The following is a 15579-nucleotide window of genomic DNA, read 5'->3' as shown; positions in this document are numbered from 1 at the left end:
GTGTTGAATATTGCCCCTATGAATTCCAGTTGCTGTGAGGGTTGAAGGTTCGATTTCTCCCAATGTATGGTGATGCCTAGTGACTCTGCTAGAACTAGGGTGTAGTAGAGGGCCTTGACCAGAAGACACTTGATGGGGACAGAGAGGAGCCAATCGTCTAGGTACGGAAACACCTGGAATCCCTGAAGTCTCAGATGAGCTGTTACCACTGCCAGGCGTTTCGTGAACACTCTAGGGGCCATCGAGAGACCAAAAGGCAGGGCTCTGAATTGGTAGCGACTGACTCCCAACTGGAAGTGAAGGAGGCTCCATCTTGATATGGTAATACGCATCCCGGAGATCTAATGAGCACATCCACACACCCTCTCGCAGAAAGGGGAGGATGGTTTGCATCGTGACCATGCGGAATTTGGTCTGAACTACCGATTTGTTTAGTTAGCTGAGATCTAGAATGGGCCTCCAGTCCCCTGTTTTCTTTGGCACCAAAAAGAATCTTGAGTAGAACCCTGATCCACACTGATATGGAGGGACCTGTTGGTTGGCTCGTTTTTGACATAGCTTACGTATTTTGGAAGCTGCCTCTTCCCTTTGTGACTGGGTGGAACATCGGGAAGGGATTTCGGAGGTCTTGGATGAGCTATTAGGGGAATACGGAAGCCTCTGGTAATGATTCTCTGCACACAATGATCATTTGTAATGGAGAGCCAGGCAGCTTGGTGCAGAGAAAAATGCGCCCCGACTGCTTCCAGAGGAAAGTAATTGGGCAGCGCCTCAGGAGCACTGATATGGTCTACCCAAGAAGGAATCTCTGGAGCCCTGGTTCCGGGGACCCCATCTGCCGCGAAAGGGACGTCTTCCATTATTGGAACCCCCTCTGCTTCTGGAGGAGTCCTCACCATGTGCGTCTTGGAAAGGACCTTGAAATGTCTTGTGCCACATCTTCCCGCTCCTCTGATTCCTGGAGAAGGAACGCTGAGCTTTGGAAAAGCATAGGCCAATGGCAGACAAGGTCTTCCCATCTTGCTCACACCTGGCTAATGTATCCTTGACCTTAGCACCAAACAGAGCTGATGGCTCAATAGGGGCATTTAGAAAGGAAGACTTGAAGGAGTCCGCGAGGTAACAAAGGCACATCCAGGTGTCTCATGACTATGCCTGCACCCGCAGCTCTAGCTGCTCCTTCGGTTGCATGTGACAGTAATCTCATGGATGAATTGGATAATGACTCTAGGGTGGCAATTTGGGAAGCAACTTTATCTCATGCTCCATCCGATACTTGGCCCATGAGGGTTCCGGAGAGTTCGGAGATAAGATCTCTCTAGAACCTCGTAAAATGTGCCAAAAAGTTCAGAGACCTAACTGCAAAGGTCGCTTATGCAAAAACTTGCTTCCCTAACCTGTTCACTGCCCGGGACTCTCTGTTGGGCATGTGAACAGCAGGACTCTCTTCAGCAAGGTCCTTTTTCGTGGCTGCTGGCACCACCATAGCATCCACTGGCAAACCTCTAGACCAATGGCGTTGATCCTCTGGAGGGGAGAGTACCTTGTCTGATCTCCTGGGGATGGCCTCAACGAAGTCCAGGTTCTTCCATACCCATTGCACAATGAGCTTAACTAACTCATCAGCAGGGGGGCTCACCCAAGAAGTAGAGGGCCAAGAGCGAAAGGCCTGCAGGACTACGGATTCATCCGAGGAAGGGTGGGAGGGCTTCCAGTCACCCCTCTGTTTCAAGATTTCCATGATGTCTCCGAAGGAGACATCATCAGAGGGTGACCGTGAGGACCCTTCCACATCATTGTAGTCCATATCTTCTTTGAGGGACTCCTCTGGGGAGTCCATGTGTTTCCTCTTACACACCAGTTTTCAGGGGGGGAATCTTCAGTGGGAGCATCCGAAGAAGACTCAGAAAGGGAAATATCCTGGATATTTCCTGGGCCTTGTGCTCTTGGAGTCCTGGAGGGGTGGTCTTTGACAGCTGCAGCTCAGAAGGAACTGGGGGGATAACCAATGCAGGAGGATTGCTGGAAGCAAATACCCTCTCCATCACCCAGAAAGTGGGCCTGCCTGAAGAGGAGTGGGAGCCTGGAACTGAAGAAGACAAAATTAGAACCAAAGTCACACCCCGCTCCACGCGGTCTACCCCCAAGGATGGAGCCTCAAGCAAACTCGGAGCAGTAGTCACCCTTGGATCCGAAGTTGGGACCAATAACACCATCAGAACCGGTACCGGGACCGGAGGTTCCACTCTCCCAAGCATGAGATTGAGGAAGGGTGGGTTCCAACGGAACTGACACCCAAAGGGGCCTTGGGGCCTCAGATGCTGTCCTTGTTGATGCCGAGGAAGGGGGTCCTCTAGAAAACGGATAAATGAGCCTTGGAACTGAGGGATCCAAGGGAGGAGAGTAAGTAGGGGTCGCTGGAGTAATAGACCCAAAGCTTGGAGTGGGAATAGGGTCTAGGCAGATTTGAAATTCCCCTGGTGGTCAGCAGCTGGTCAAAAAGGCACACCGCATCCAATTCTGAAAGGCTTCTGGTGGATCACACCGATGCCCCTGAGAGGGAATCAGGCCAGTCCAAAAAGGGGCTGCAGGCTTGTCTGGCAAACAGGTCCACAGTTGACAAGTATCGGGTCCGTGGTGTATCACAGAATGGCACAGACGTTTCCACTTTAGAAACCGGCAACAACGGTATGGTAGGAGCCGAGGTCATAACAGGGTGGATGACAAAATCGGCTCAGAGGTTGTTGTCAGAACCAGAATCGGAGCAGAAATGGGCAATGTCAGTGCCAAGGCAGAAACAGACAAGTTGATCAGAACTGAGGCAGTAGACAGCACCATAGTCGTCAGTGTCAGGGTAGGCGCCGATGAGGTGACCTCAGTAAGCTTCGCTGGAGCCAAGCTCAGAACCGATGTAGTAGTCGGAACTGAGGAGGCAGAACAGTGCTCTGAGGAAGATGTTTGGGCCTTGTGTTTATGGGTTTTACCTCTGTCACCGGCCGGTTAAGAGGGGTCTGAGCAAGGATGTTTCTTGTCCACAGAAGGAGGGGATGAGACCTCTGTCGCAGAAACAGCCTCCGAAAAAGACGAAGCAAGCAGACCCTTCAAAATCAGTTTATTCCGACATTCATTCAGCATCCGCTGACTGAAGCTAGCACAAATATCACACACGGCTTTCGCCAACAAATGCGGAACCCCCAAACAGTACACACAATCTTCATGGAGGTCACTAATCGGAAGTTTACCACTGCAAGAAGAGCAGTGTTTAAACCCCGTAGTTCCCTTCTTTTCAGACATAATAGAACACACTCTCACACAAAAAGGAAAGAGTGAGGATAGTGAAGGAAATGAAGAAGTAAAGAAAGAGAGGAAATACCAACAAAGGTAATAAGATACCACAAGTGTAGAAAGTTAGAAAATATCAACAATGGTAAGAAAGAGATACCTGTGGGTACAGCTGAAACAATAGAGATATCAAATAACAGACTATAAACAGGAAAAAACTTTTACAAAAACTTGTAAATGTATAAGATAAATCACTTAGCTGGAGAGCTCGGTGAAATGCTGCTATATGGTTGTGCAACAAATGAGATCTGCGGTAACTGCGTAAAGGGCATTGTCGATAGCAGCTTAGCTTCAGAGTTTTTGGTGCATGCAAGCTTGGTATAAGGCCGACTCGGTTCTGAGGACTCGGAACTGAACCCATCAGTGATGAATAGGAAGAAGATTAACAACTTCAGATTAAATCTTATGGGTTTTAGATGGGTCTCTCTCTCCCATACACACACATACACAGTCTGTTCTGCTTTCACACACATAAATATACACATACAGTCTACTTAGCTTTCATATACACATTCACTCACAGAAGATCGCTCTCACTCTCTCACGATCTGACAAACACACACACACACACACACACACACACACACACACACACACACACACACACACACACACACACACACACACACACACACACACACACAGTCTTCTCTACTTTCATTCATGCATTCAATCACACAAGACCGCTCTCTCTCGATCTCCCTCACACACACAGTCTTCTCTGCTTTCGTACACGTATTAATTCACACATCACTCTCACTTTCTTTCTCACACACATAGAAACACACAGCCTCAATGCTTTCTTGCACGCCTTCACACACACATGCAGACAGACTGTTCGCTCAATCGCTGGCTCTCCCTCGTTCTTACACTCTCACACACGCTTTATTTAAATTTTTTTTTTGTTTGTTTTACACTCACTAAACAGCAAAAGTGCTGCTTAGTGAGTATAAAATAATGGCTCGCTCACTCTCACTGACATGAACGTATATACACACACACACACACACACACACACACACACACACACACACACACACACACACACACACACACACACACACACACACACACACACATACCTTTTTTGTTGTTGTCTTCTTTTTTTTATATTTTACACTTGCTGAACTGCAAAAACGCTGCTTAGCAAGCACAAAATAATGGCGACCTTTCCGTTTTGACAGTCCGAGCTCCACGGTGGCTTGATATGCTGTCGTGAAGTGGTGGACATGTTTTTCACCAGGCATTACTTGTACATTAATACCCCGCTGGAGAACGTTCGTTCTGCAATCAGGGTACTGATGTACAGTTTGCCAATTGTCTAATGATTAATATATTCTGCTGCAAAGCCTGGGAACTGACTGTTTTATATTTTGTCCTTATAAAAGCAAACAATCTAACAATTAAGCACATTAGGAGGAAAATAACTTATCAGAAGGTGAAATATGCAATGAAATTAAAACTGTCTTTTTGACACAAAGGAAATCTAGTGACTGATGACAATAATGGATGAAGGGAGCATTATGCTTCAGTGACATCAGAGGAAGCCTACTTAGAGAACACAGTTGATGTAATAAAGATATTTAAAAAATAAATTCTCACCCGATGATTGATCTGTACTGCTTTCTCTAAGTTCTCTTCAGCCTCATGAAATTCTTTCCTTGTCAAGTGGAATCTTGCTAGTGCTATGTGGTACCTGCAACTGGGACCTCCTTCAGGACACAGCAACTCATGTGCAAGAGCTCTCTGGACAAACTGAAAAAAAGTGGAAAAGATAAATAGGTCACATCTGTTGAACAATATCACTCTTATATCCTCTTTCCCAAATGTTCTAACTCTTAGGATAAAAAGTACTGGGAAAGTAAATATGCTTAATTATGAATAATGCATTTTGCCAAGCAAACATAACATTTATAGTATCCATGCATGCACAGACAAACACACAGATATGTACTGTGTGTGTATATGTTTAACATACAAACTGTACAAGTGGATGAATATCACTGCTCCTCTGCATCTCTCGTAGTATGTAGGTAACCCAGTATGCAGATGCACCATCTCTTATACCCAGTCATTTTGCTAAACTATCACAGTCCTTTCTGAAAGCTCTCTCAAGTTTTATGCTAACAAGGCCTCTGGCAGAACATTCTATTGTACTGTCTTCCTTTCCACAGAAAAGTACTCATTCAAGTCTCAGTTAAACTGCCCCCCAAACTGCCATTCACATACCCTTCTATTCCCAATCTGTCTCTAGAACTCCACCACTTTGCCTTCCTTTATGAAATAAGGCAGGTCTATACCATGTTCTCCTTTTCTTTTTTCTTCTTTATTCCACAGTGATCATGAATCTTTGCTGGTACTGTGACATCTTACCATATTACCTACCTTGCAAAACAATCTCTTTTAGATTTATCAAATTTACTGTATAATGCTACCAGAAGTGGTCACAGCGTAAAATATGTGGATTCATCAGCACTTATAGTACTGGCAAAATTACCTTAGCCTCTGTGCACTCCACTCACTTGGATATATATCACATTAATTTTCTGCCATTTGTTACATCTCTTGCTCTTTCTTTCATAGGCTACTACAGTTTAGTCTGAGGTTAATTATTACCCCCTGGTTTTAATTATTTGTTGTTCTTCCAAAACCACTCCTCCTGGCTGTTTAATAATTACGGTTCATACCACCACAGTATGCTAACTTAAACTATTTGATTAATTCTATTCATTTATCCTTTGTTAATCAGGTTAGTACCTCTAGGCTAGTGGTTTCTTTTCCAGTAAGACCCAAGGTGGTATTTATACTGTAAGGGGAAATTGTTTTTAGCTAATTATTTGGATGTATACAACTGGTATTCATGTTTCTGATTCTTGACTACTGCTCTGCTTATTTGTTTATTTCACTGGCTTGATTCTGCCATTCAGCAACAATGTTTTACTGGCATTACCACTGCAGCTATGTTGTCTCTATGCAACTATGTTGTACTAAAACTGCTATTATAAATGCAATTTATATCTAATTGACTTGGTGTTGGCATTAGAAACAATGTTTACTGATTTTAGTTAAGCTAGACAAGTAATGCCTGATTAACCCATAGATATATCTGTATGCAATTTGAAATAAGTCTACTGTAAAAATAATGGTTAGAGGCTTTGGGATATCTGATATTTAAAGTAAAACGCCAGTACTACACTCCAATTTGTCTGTTTTAAATTTAAAATATCTGGTCACATTTTATCTAGTCTAATACAGAAAAATAAGCTAGTGACTTTGAATTGGCTGATTTTTTAAACCAAAGTGACACTATTTCATATTATTTAGACTGTTTTACTTCTTACATACATGGCTGCATTTAATAATACTACAATTGAGCTTTAAAATGTGTTAACTACTTGTCTACTCTGATTGTGTTATTGTCATTTTCTATGATTATTGCTGCTCTGCTGTATAGAAAATAAATGTTCTTAACAGTGCTATATTCTACTGGCTGAAGGACCCTCTACTTAGCACATATACTAACTTATGTATCTATCATCAGGTTCTATCCCACTCTATCTGCTAGATCCCTGAAAGGCTTGTATGCTAGAAGGACACCTCCCCTGCTGAAACCTAACTGGAAACTTTCTTGCATTGTCCCTTGACTCTCAAAAGATTTGCCAAGGTTAATATTACTTTATCCTGTCTGTATGTACTATATTGTTTAGCCATACCGGGTCTACAGCACTACCAGTAATCCCTCAAAGCCCCAAAATCAACCTTAAAATACTAAACTGGGTTGCTCCTATATCTATCTCTAAGGATTTCCTACTGAACATATCTAAGTTTCTAAGCAACCCTAAAACTACAAAAATAGCAGAAAATTGGCAGAAGAAAGCTTAATGTGTGAAAAGGCTGCAAAAAGTGATTACTAACAGTATGCTACATAAAAATTGTATACTGAAGGCAAAAACAAGGGTAAGAAAGCATTTTTTGGAAAAAAAAAGAAAAAAACCTCATTGTACTTACATGCTTACACAGGTCCTACAGATCTCAATGTCAGGTTAAACCCTGCTGCGCATGGGCTCGCTCTGAGCCCCGCCCTGCCCCCAAATTCCACCCACCCCTACTATTCCTACATTTATAGCTTTAAAACCAATCCCCCTCTTTTTAGAACCAATCAACAACTCTCAGGAATTATCAGGACCCTCTCTACCTACCTATCCTAATTATCCCTTTGCTCAAGTTGGGCAAAAATCAAAGCTAATGTCTAGACAATGCCTCTGTTATTGGCCATGAAACCTTTCAAATTAATGCTATTATACTGCCTACTACCCTTGATGATAATTCCATATCTTCTCACCACCTATGAAAATCTGTCCTACCTAGGATACTACTACCCAAGAAGCCAAACCACCACTCAAATAATACAAATTAAATTAGACCACTTAATAATCCCCCTTACGACTAACTCCTTGGATCCAAAATACCATCAATCCATTACATCCAGATATATCAACCCCAAAACCAAGAATTACCTAAGACTAATATTTAAATATCTGAAGCTCATAAATTAGACTACATGGCAACCTCACAAGGGATGGGGACGTTCATCCAAACCCTGGCCCAACCTCACTAGTCGATCCTAGCCCCAATTCTACTATTCCCACTAACTTACTAACTTTAAATAGACCTTCAAACTCACTCCTGGTCAGTCACCTAAATATTAGAAGCTTAAATAATAAGGTCCACCACCTGCATGCACTCGTACATACACATTCCCCGGATATACCTTGTCTTACTGAAACCTGGCTAAACCCATCAATGGCAGATCATGAGATTTTACCCCCAGGTTATAACATTCTAAGGTGAGGCTGTACCACTAGGAAGGGAAGAGGGGTAGCTGTACTATACAAAACTACTTTTGATGTGATCTCTGATTCCACACAACCACCCTGTGTTGATAATGCTGAAATTCTCATTACCAAGCTTCAAATTAATAAAAACAAAACTATTAACATAGCCTGTGTCTACATTCCCCCAGGTAATAATGCAAACACCCTAGAAGATATCCTCTCTTGGCTGTCTAGTAACTAACTTCAAGAAACCATTGTTCTAGGAGACTTCAACATCGACTGGAATATTTGTTCCTCAGAATCTCCAAACATCCATGTAAATCTACACAGATTTACTCAAATCATATCCTCCCCTACTAGGATCAGTAAACCTAACAACAAAGATAGTATCCTAGATTGGATACTCATTAATAGCCATCCCCACATGTATAGGGCCGGTACCCGACCTGAAGACATAAGTGACCATTTTCTTACCTATATAATCAGGCATAAGACTGACATCCCCCACCAACCTACTTACAAAACAATTAGAAACAACAAAAACTTTAACCCTGCTAATTTCCAAAATGAATTCAAAGCATGTAATTGGGCAGTTCTAAAACATCTACCACTTGAAGAAGCTGTATTATATTTCAACACCAAATTCGTAGCCATCCTTGAAACTCATGCACCTGCATGTTCTATAAGAACTAAAGCAAAAGTTGCTCCATGGCTTTCAAAAGAAACCAGACAAATGATCTTACTTAGAAACAAAGCTTGGACCATTTGGTGTACCACAAAATCCACCTCAGATCAACTTAGATTTAGACAACTAAGGAACAACACTAAAAATCTACCACCTTAGAGAAAAAAAAAACTTTTACTGCCATTTACAACAGAATCATCAAAACAATCCGCAAAAGTTTTGGGTAGGCGTAAATAAACGTATTCACCCAGGGCAATGCACAACTCCTAACCCCTTGGCTACCATCCAAAAACCTTCAGAAGACATTGCCAATTCCTTTAACAGTTTCTTCACAGAAACTATCCAGTCACTAGCTAACCAACTATCTCCCAGTTGCCCAAGTCCTAATGCCGCCGCACCTAGTTCTCAACTCCCCTTTAACTTTCAACCAGTTTCCACATCGCTTATCCATGCCCTAATCAAGAAACTAAAACCTGCCACCCCTGCAGCGGATCTCCTCCCAGCTGAGTATCTACAAAAAGCTGTGGATGCCATAGCATACCCGATCTCTATCCTGATCAATAGAACTATATCAGACGCTACTATCCCCTCCATCTGGAAGACATCTCGTGTTATTCCACTCCACAAAGAGTCAAATTACAGACCTATAGCTATTTTGTAAACCCTGGCTAAAATTATGGAGAAGTGCATCCATAAACAACTCCTGAGCCATCTCATTCAGCACAATCTCCTGGCTAACTTGCAGCATGGTTTCAGACCATTCCACAGTACAACCAAGGCACTCCCCTCCTTCTCCAATGTTATTAATCAAAACCAAAACAACAATAAGCTTTCTTCAGTGAGTATTCAGCACAGTTCCAGGTGCAGGGTACAGTAATGGTAGTGGAGGCAGTTTCATCACAGGCTTTCTCTGGGTTTTGCCTTTTTTATAAAGGAAAGATTCTTTATAATTTTTAATGTTTTTCCCTACAACTTCTTCCTTCTTAAATTCTGAATCTGATAAGTAGAATGACTGGGATCCATTTGGTATTTTACATGCTGCTGGCTGCCAGTTGGATTCTTCTTCCCAGTTATCTATAACTATGGGAAACTGCGTTATTAGGTGTTTAAACAATGACAGTCCATTTGTAGAAAAAAAAAAAAAACAAGGTAGTCAGGCAACACCTAACTCTAAACGGTTTGATGGGTTCTAGCTATTCACCAAGCCATACTACTTCTTCCTTTGTTCTCTCTAATCCTTTCTGCTTTTGCTTGCCTTCTGTTTGTTGATGGGTATTCTTAATTACCCTCTCTTATCTCAGTGACTATTTGTTAATGTTCTGATTTTATTTGTGACACTGTAAATCTTGTCTTAGAATGTTAAATAATATGCAGATAGCTGTGAAGTACGAAAAACAACAAATAACAAAAACAGCAACTGATAGCAGCAACGTTATTATCCAGAACAGAATATCCCTGGTACCTTGTCAAAGCCTGCAGGGGGATAAAAGGTAAGCGAACGGTGATTAATTGACCCCATGTAAGTGAAAGCTTACAAAACCGAACTGTCAGAACAGCGATTTTTTTCCAAGGGAAAAAAAAATCGCTGTTCCAACAAAAAAAAAAAAGTAAGCACATTAAAACATGAGATACCCCCCTGACATGGGGGCTGTGCCCCCATACCCCCTACTTAAATATACCAACTTTGAGACAGCACTACAGTGCCGAAAACGGCAAAGTACCAAAGCGGCCAAGCAAATTCTTTCCCAGGGAAAGAATTTGCTTACATGCCGCTTTGATATTTTGCAGTTTCGGTTTTGTCAGTTCGACCATGACGCATTCGAAAACATGCGTCTTCGGTCTGCTGATAGTAACCCGGATAAAATCAACTAAAAAAAAAAATATATATATATATATATATATATATATATATATATATATATACATATGTGTGTGTGTGTGTGTGTGTGTGTGTGTATATATATATATATATATATATATATATATATATATATATATATATATATACATATACATACAAAAATACACACACAAAAAACACACTGTTTAATTAAACAATTAATTAGTTAAGTAAGTAATTAATTAAAAACTTCATTAGTGTTCAGAATTTAAGTATACAAGCACTTTCTTTTTGCAGTAAGAATTAATTTAAATCTACACCACACACAAATTCAAAACTCATACTCCCAACAAAGAAGTGTCAGTGATGTAAATAAAAATGTTGTGCCACAGGGAATTTTTTCTTAACTACTTTAATATCCATAAGACGTTAATGCATTGTGTCTTTTAACCCTCTTTTTTTGCTTTACTAATATTAAAAAGATTGGAAGGGTACCTTAAAGCATATACAGCATACATAAAATCAAAAGTAAAAAATGTTGTACCTACCTTAACACCATTAATAACATCAAACTTATTAGTTAAGCACTATGCTGCAGCAACCAGAGTGGCCACGAGAACAGGTATATAGTTTACACGGCAAAATATATATAAATTCATAAGCAGTATACACAAAATAGCTATGAATTAATTTGTCTCTCGAGCTTTTACCTTTTCTGTATGAAATTTGCAGTCTACTGGTGTTTTTGCACCTTTCTTTGCTATTATTACACTTTCAAAAGAGTTTGACAATAACAATTTCCACAGTCTGTGAATAAAATTAACAATCTGTGCAAATAAAAGATTAATATTCTGTAACAAAAGTAAATTGCTCTCGTTGAACTGTGAGTTATTAGAAGAATTAAAAAGAAAAACCAAATAGGTGGAAAACGCTCAATTTATTAACGAACAAAGCTTTCGGGAATGTCCCTTCTTCAGTGTTAAAATCAAACAATGACAAACCTTTAAATTTATAATAATTTCAAACCCCCCCACATGACACAGCGATCCAATGTATAACTTGACATCATTAACATCTCATTAAAAATGCAGACACTTCTGAAAAGTGCAGCTTCCGTTCTTATATATCATATTACTTGCATGTGTGTGAGAATAACATCACAATACATATAAAAAATAATAAATTAATTCAGTCTTAAAAGTTAATAAAGTTATTCATCTATAAAACACAATGTCCATCTATCTATTTATCACATAATGATATATACATAATAAATGAATAACTTTATTAACTTTTAAAACTGAATTAATTTATTATTTTTTATTATATATATTTTTATATGTATTGTGATTAACCTTTAAACTTCTATTGATTCTCTGTCTTTTGCCCTACCTTTTTCTTACCATACAGAAAAAAATGCCCGCCATGTGCCCAGAACCTTCTTCCTTTTCTGTTTTATCTTTAAAACTTCCAAAACTTCTAGATTAAAACTTTTGTTCATCAGAAAAATTAAATTTCTGTAAGCTTATTTCACTTATCTAGAAGATTACATACATCTTTACCAAAGTTAATATACATTTGTCTGGCTAGCTTGCCATATTCTGGTTCTTTAAAAGGGCCTGCATTCACTCCTCTTGAACCTGATCAGTGGTTAGCCTTCAGTAACTTATTCTATGGCTAATAACACACACTCATATCTCATACACAAAGTACTCAATACAAAGTACCAGACCCAAAGTCACACAAAATATTCAGTACAGAATACTAAAACCCACAGTCATGGGACTTCCAGTATGACAGCAAGATGATAGACACCAAAATGTTAGTGCTCTAAGCCACCTTAAATGTGCAAAAAAGCTAGTTAAAAATCTCTCCTTATCTAGACAAGGGCAGTGGTGATGTTTAATGGAATGAATGCTAGTTCATTTAAGAAACTCAGTAGCTAAATTAGAGATCTGGAAAAGCTATGAAAAATTATGATGAAATATTATAGGAGATATATTGTCACGAGAGGGAGATAGATAGAGGATATGAGTGAAGTGAAGAGGAAATATTTGTGAGAAGCACATCCTCCAAAAATAAGTTAGATAAATGTGTACTATTGAAAACCGTAATGGAGGATGAAATATGTGAGGCAACAAAAGAACACAAAATGGGGAAAATACCTGGTTCAGACATTATTCTAGTAGAGATTTGTGAAATGGTATAGTGAAACTTAGTGAAGATATGGGGGAAATTTTTAATGATGTCCTTTAGGGTTCTGACATACCTTCTTCCTGACATACAGTGGTACTGGCAGTCATACCAAAAGAGGCAAGAACCTGTCAGACCCAGGTGCATAAGGACCCAGGAAGCTCAAACAGTGAAAAAATGAAATATAAGAGTGCAGCAGGAGAAAAAGAATGTGGTAAAAATTGACAGAACAGGCTTTAAATATGGAGGCACAGCACAAAGCTGCACAACAGACTTGGGAAGCAAAAAACTCACCAAATTTACACGGAAATTCCTAAAATCAGTGGTGCTTTGGCAGACTACATAGCAACCAACAGTAAGAAACTTCAAGAGGTAGAAGAAACTCTGACTACCCATTCAGATGCCATTGCATCTAGTCTGCCAAGGGAGAAATGAATGGATGGTTAGTGGAAAGTGCAGGTGACACGGAAGGTTGTGGAGTTAAAAGAAAGATAAAAATGTTACAATGTCAGATTTACGGGATTCCTTGAACAAATCTAGGGAAGAGATTGTATTGAATTCATGAAGAAGTATGTGAAAAGACAGCCTTCCCTAATGACAGTATATTAACTGAAAGAGCAAATTGGGTGAACATCCCAAGAAAGGGATCCAGAAAATCCTAGGCCAATTGTAATTAAGTTTAGATCTTACATGTAAAGTATAGGAAATTGTATCTGTGCTCTGGGAGAAGGACACTGTGTACAAAGTGGATGAAACACATTTTGCTGCTGATGATTACTAACACAGACCAGTATAAGAGGAACTCTTTTCTTCTCGTATTTAGAAAGTGTAAGGAGTAGTGCCTAAGGTTCAAACTAATGTATCCCGCCACACTAAGAGTTTTTTTTATCCGCTTGGACCAATGCTGTACATGGATCCTGCCCATGCATTGTTGGATTTGGAGAACAAGGGTGATGAACTGGTGAGAGGATCCATGGAGAAAGACCCAGTATCTCAGCAACAGCAAAGGACAGCGGTGCAACAGAGAGAGGATGTCAACCAAATCCTTTCCCCTGTTTCAGGGGAAATTACAAGATAGAGCATGACAGCTCAGGAAGTTCTCCAAGAAATTGTCAGAGACTGTGGAAACAAAGCAGATGATAGGACCTGAAGGGGAGAGAAGTTGACTGTTACATGATCTGTATGGGAGTCAAGGCTTACATGGACTGTAAAAACTGATGCAAATCGGGGGGGGGGGGTCTTCTTCTTCCTGGTAGGTAGCATACACATACTTTTCACTGTAAGCCTGATTAGCTGTCATGTGCAGGCTTCTTATCATAGTCCAAGTCATTTCAGGGTCATCAAATGGAGGAACTTATTTGGAGAGGGTGGCATTACAGGGTAAATGAGTACATTATGTCATCTTAGTACTCAAAGGCAGTCAAAGTCATGGCTGATAAATATTTCAAATAAAATCAATAGCAAAACTAGATAATAAAGGGAGTGTGATTATATGATTTAATTGTTGGAAAATGAACAACTTAAAAGAGTACCCTCCCATGAGCTAGAATAACAAAGACCTCCTTGAGAGTGCAGGCTTACCTCTGAAATTGCGAAAAGTCTTTAACAGGAAGGGATCTGGTCACAAAAAAGTGAAATGAATGAATGTAAGGGGCAAATAATGCAGCTCAGCAATAAAGCATTGAGAGACAAATCAACTTTCTGTCACAGTATAATTGAGTTGTAGCTGTGATATGGGATAGTGCCAAAATGAGACTAAAGGAGTTGATTAAGACTAAAGCAGGACAACTATGAATGGAATAGCTATGTAAGATATCTTGAGGTGACAGTTATGGACAAATGACTGCAGGGTTGTCAAACATGGGTTAGACAATAAAGGATGGAAAGTACAGTTGAATGATGCACAGAAAAAAGCAGTTGTGGAATTTAGATAACTTAAATTAGTTCATGGCTAGGGCAATCAAAAAATATATCTTGCTCACTTGCTTAAGGTCTCTAAGTATAGTGATGTAAAGACACAGAAGGTGGAACACATGGTAGTTCAGTTAAGGAACTCAAATACAGGTAAATTAACCAAAGATCTGGAAATAGTTATGACAAATTATGATGGAATAGTACAGTAAGTAATATAGTCAAGGGGAGATACAGGATAGGAGTAAAGAGAGGAGGAAATATTTATGAGAAGTACATCTTCCATTCATAAGTGAGTTAAACAAATATGTGCTAATAAAAGCCATAACGAAGAATGAAATATGGGAGGCAATAAAATAACAAAAGGTAGAGAAAACACTTGGTTCAGATGGTCTTCCAGCAGAGATTTAAAAAAGGGTAAAGGAAAAAAAAGAGTGAAGATGTGGAGGAATGTTTTAATGATGTCCTCCAGGGCACTGAGATCTGTTTTTTTCTGGTGTGCAGCAGTACTGGTAGTCATACTGAAAGACATCAAGGATTTGTTAGACCTTGGTGGATATAGACGCATTTCGAAATTAAACCAATACAATAAGGTATTTATGTCTATAATGGCAAAAAGGGTGGTGAGAGTGATTCAAAACAGAATAGCACTGGAACAATGTGGCTTTGCAGGGGAAGCAGATATATGACAACATGAATAAGATTAAAGTTATACAGCATAATGCAAAATAAATAAGAATGTAATTCAGGTCATATTCTAGATATACATGGAT

General features: G+C 39.8%; 1 protein-coding gene across 1 annotated transcript in view; it reads right to left on the bottom strand.

Annotated features, from left to right (window-relative positions):
- CFAP70 (cilia and flagella associated protein 70) overlaps positions 1-15579 on the bottom strand; it is a 1838232-nt gene that overhangs the window by 435738 nt on the left and 1386915 nt on the right. Inside the window, exon 21 of the mRNA XM_044079382.1 lies at positions 4945-5097. Within this exon, the coding sequence (XP_043935317.1) occupies positions 4945-5097 (153 nt within the window). The remainder of the gene's footprint in view (positions 1-4944; positions 5098-15579) is intronic.

This window comes from Protopterus annectens, chromosome 8.part0 (genome assembly GCF_019279795.1).
Source record: "Protopterus annectens isolate FY-2018-M chromosome 8.part0, PAN1.0, whole genome shotgun sequence".
Taxonomy (NCBI): Eukaryota; Metazoa; Chordata; order Ceratodontiformes; family Protopteridae; genus Protopterus; species Protopterus annectens.
This window is presented reverse-complemented; position numbering and strand designations above follow the sequence as displayed.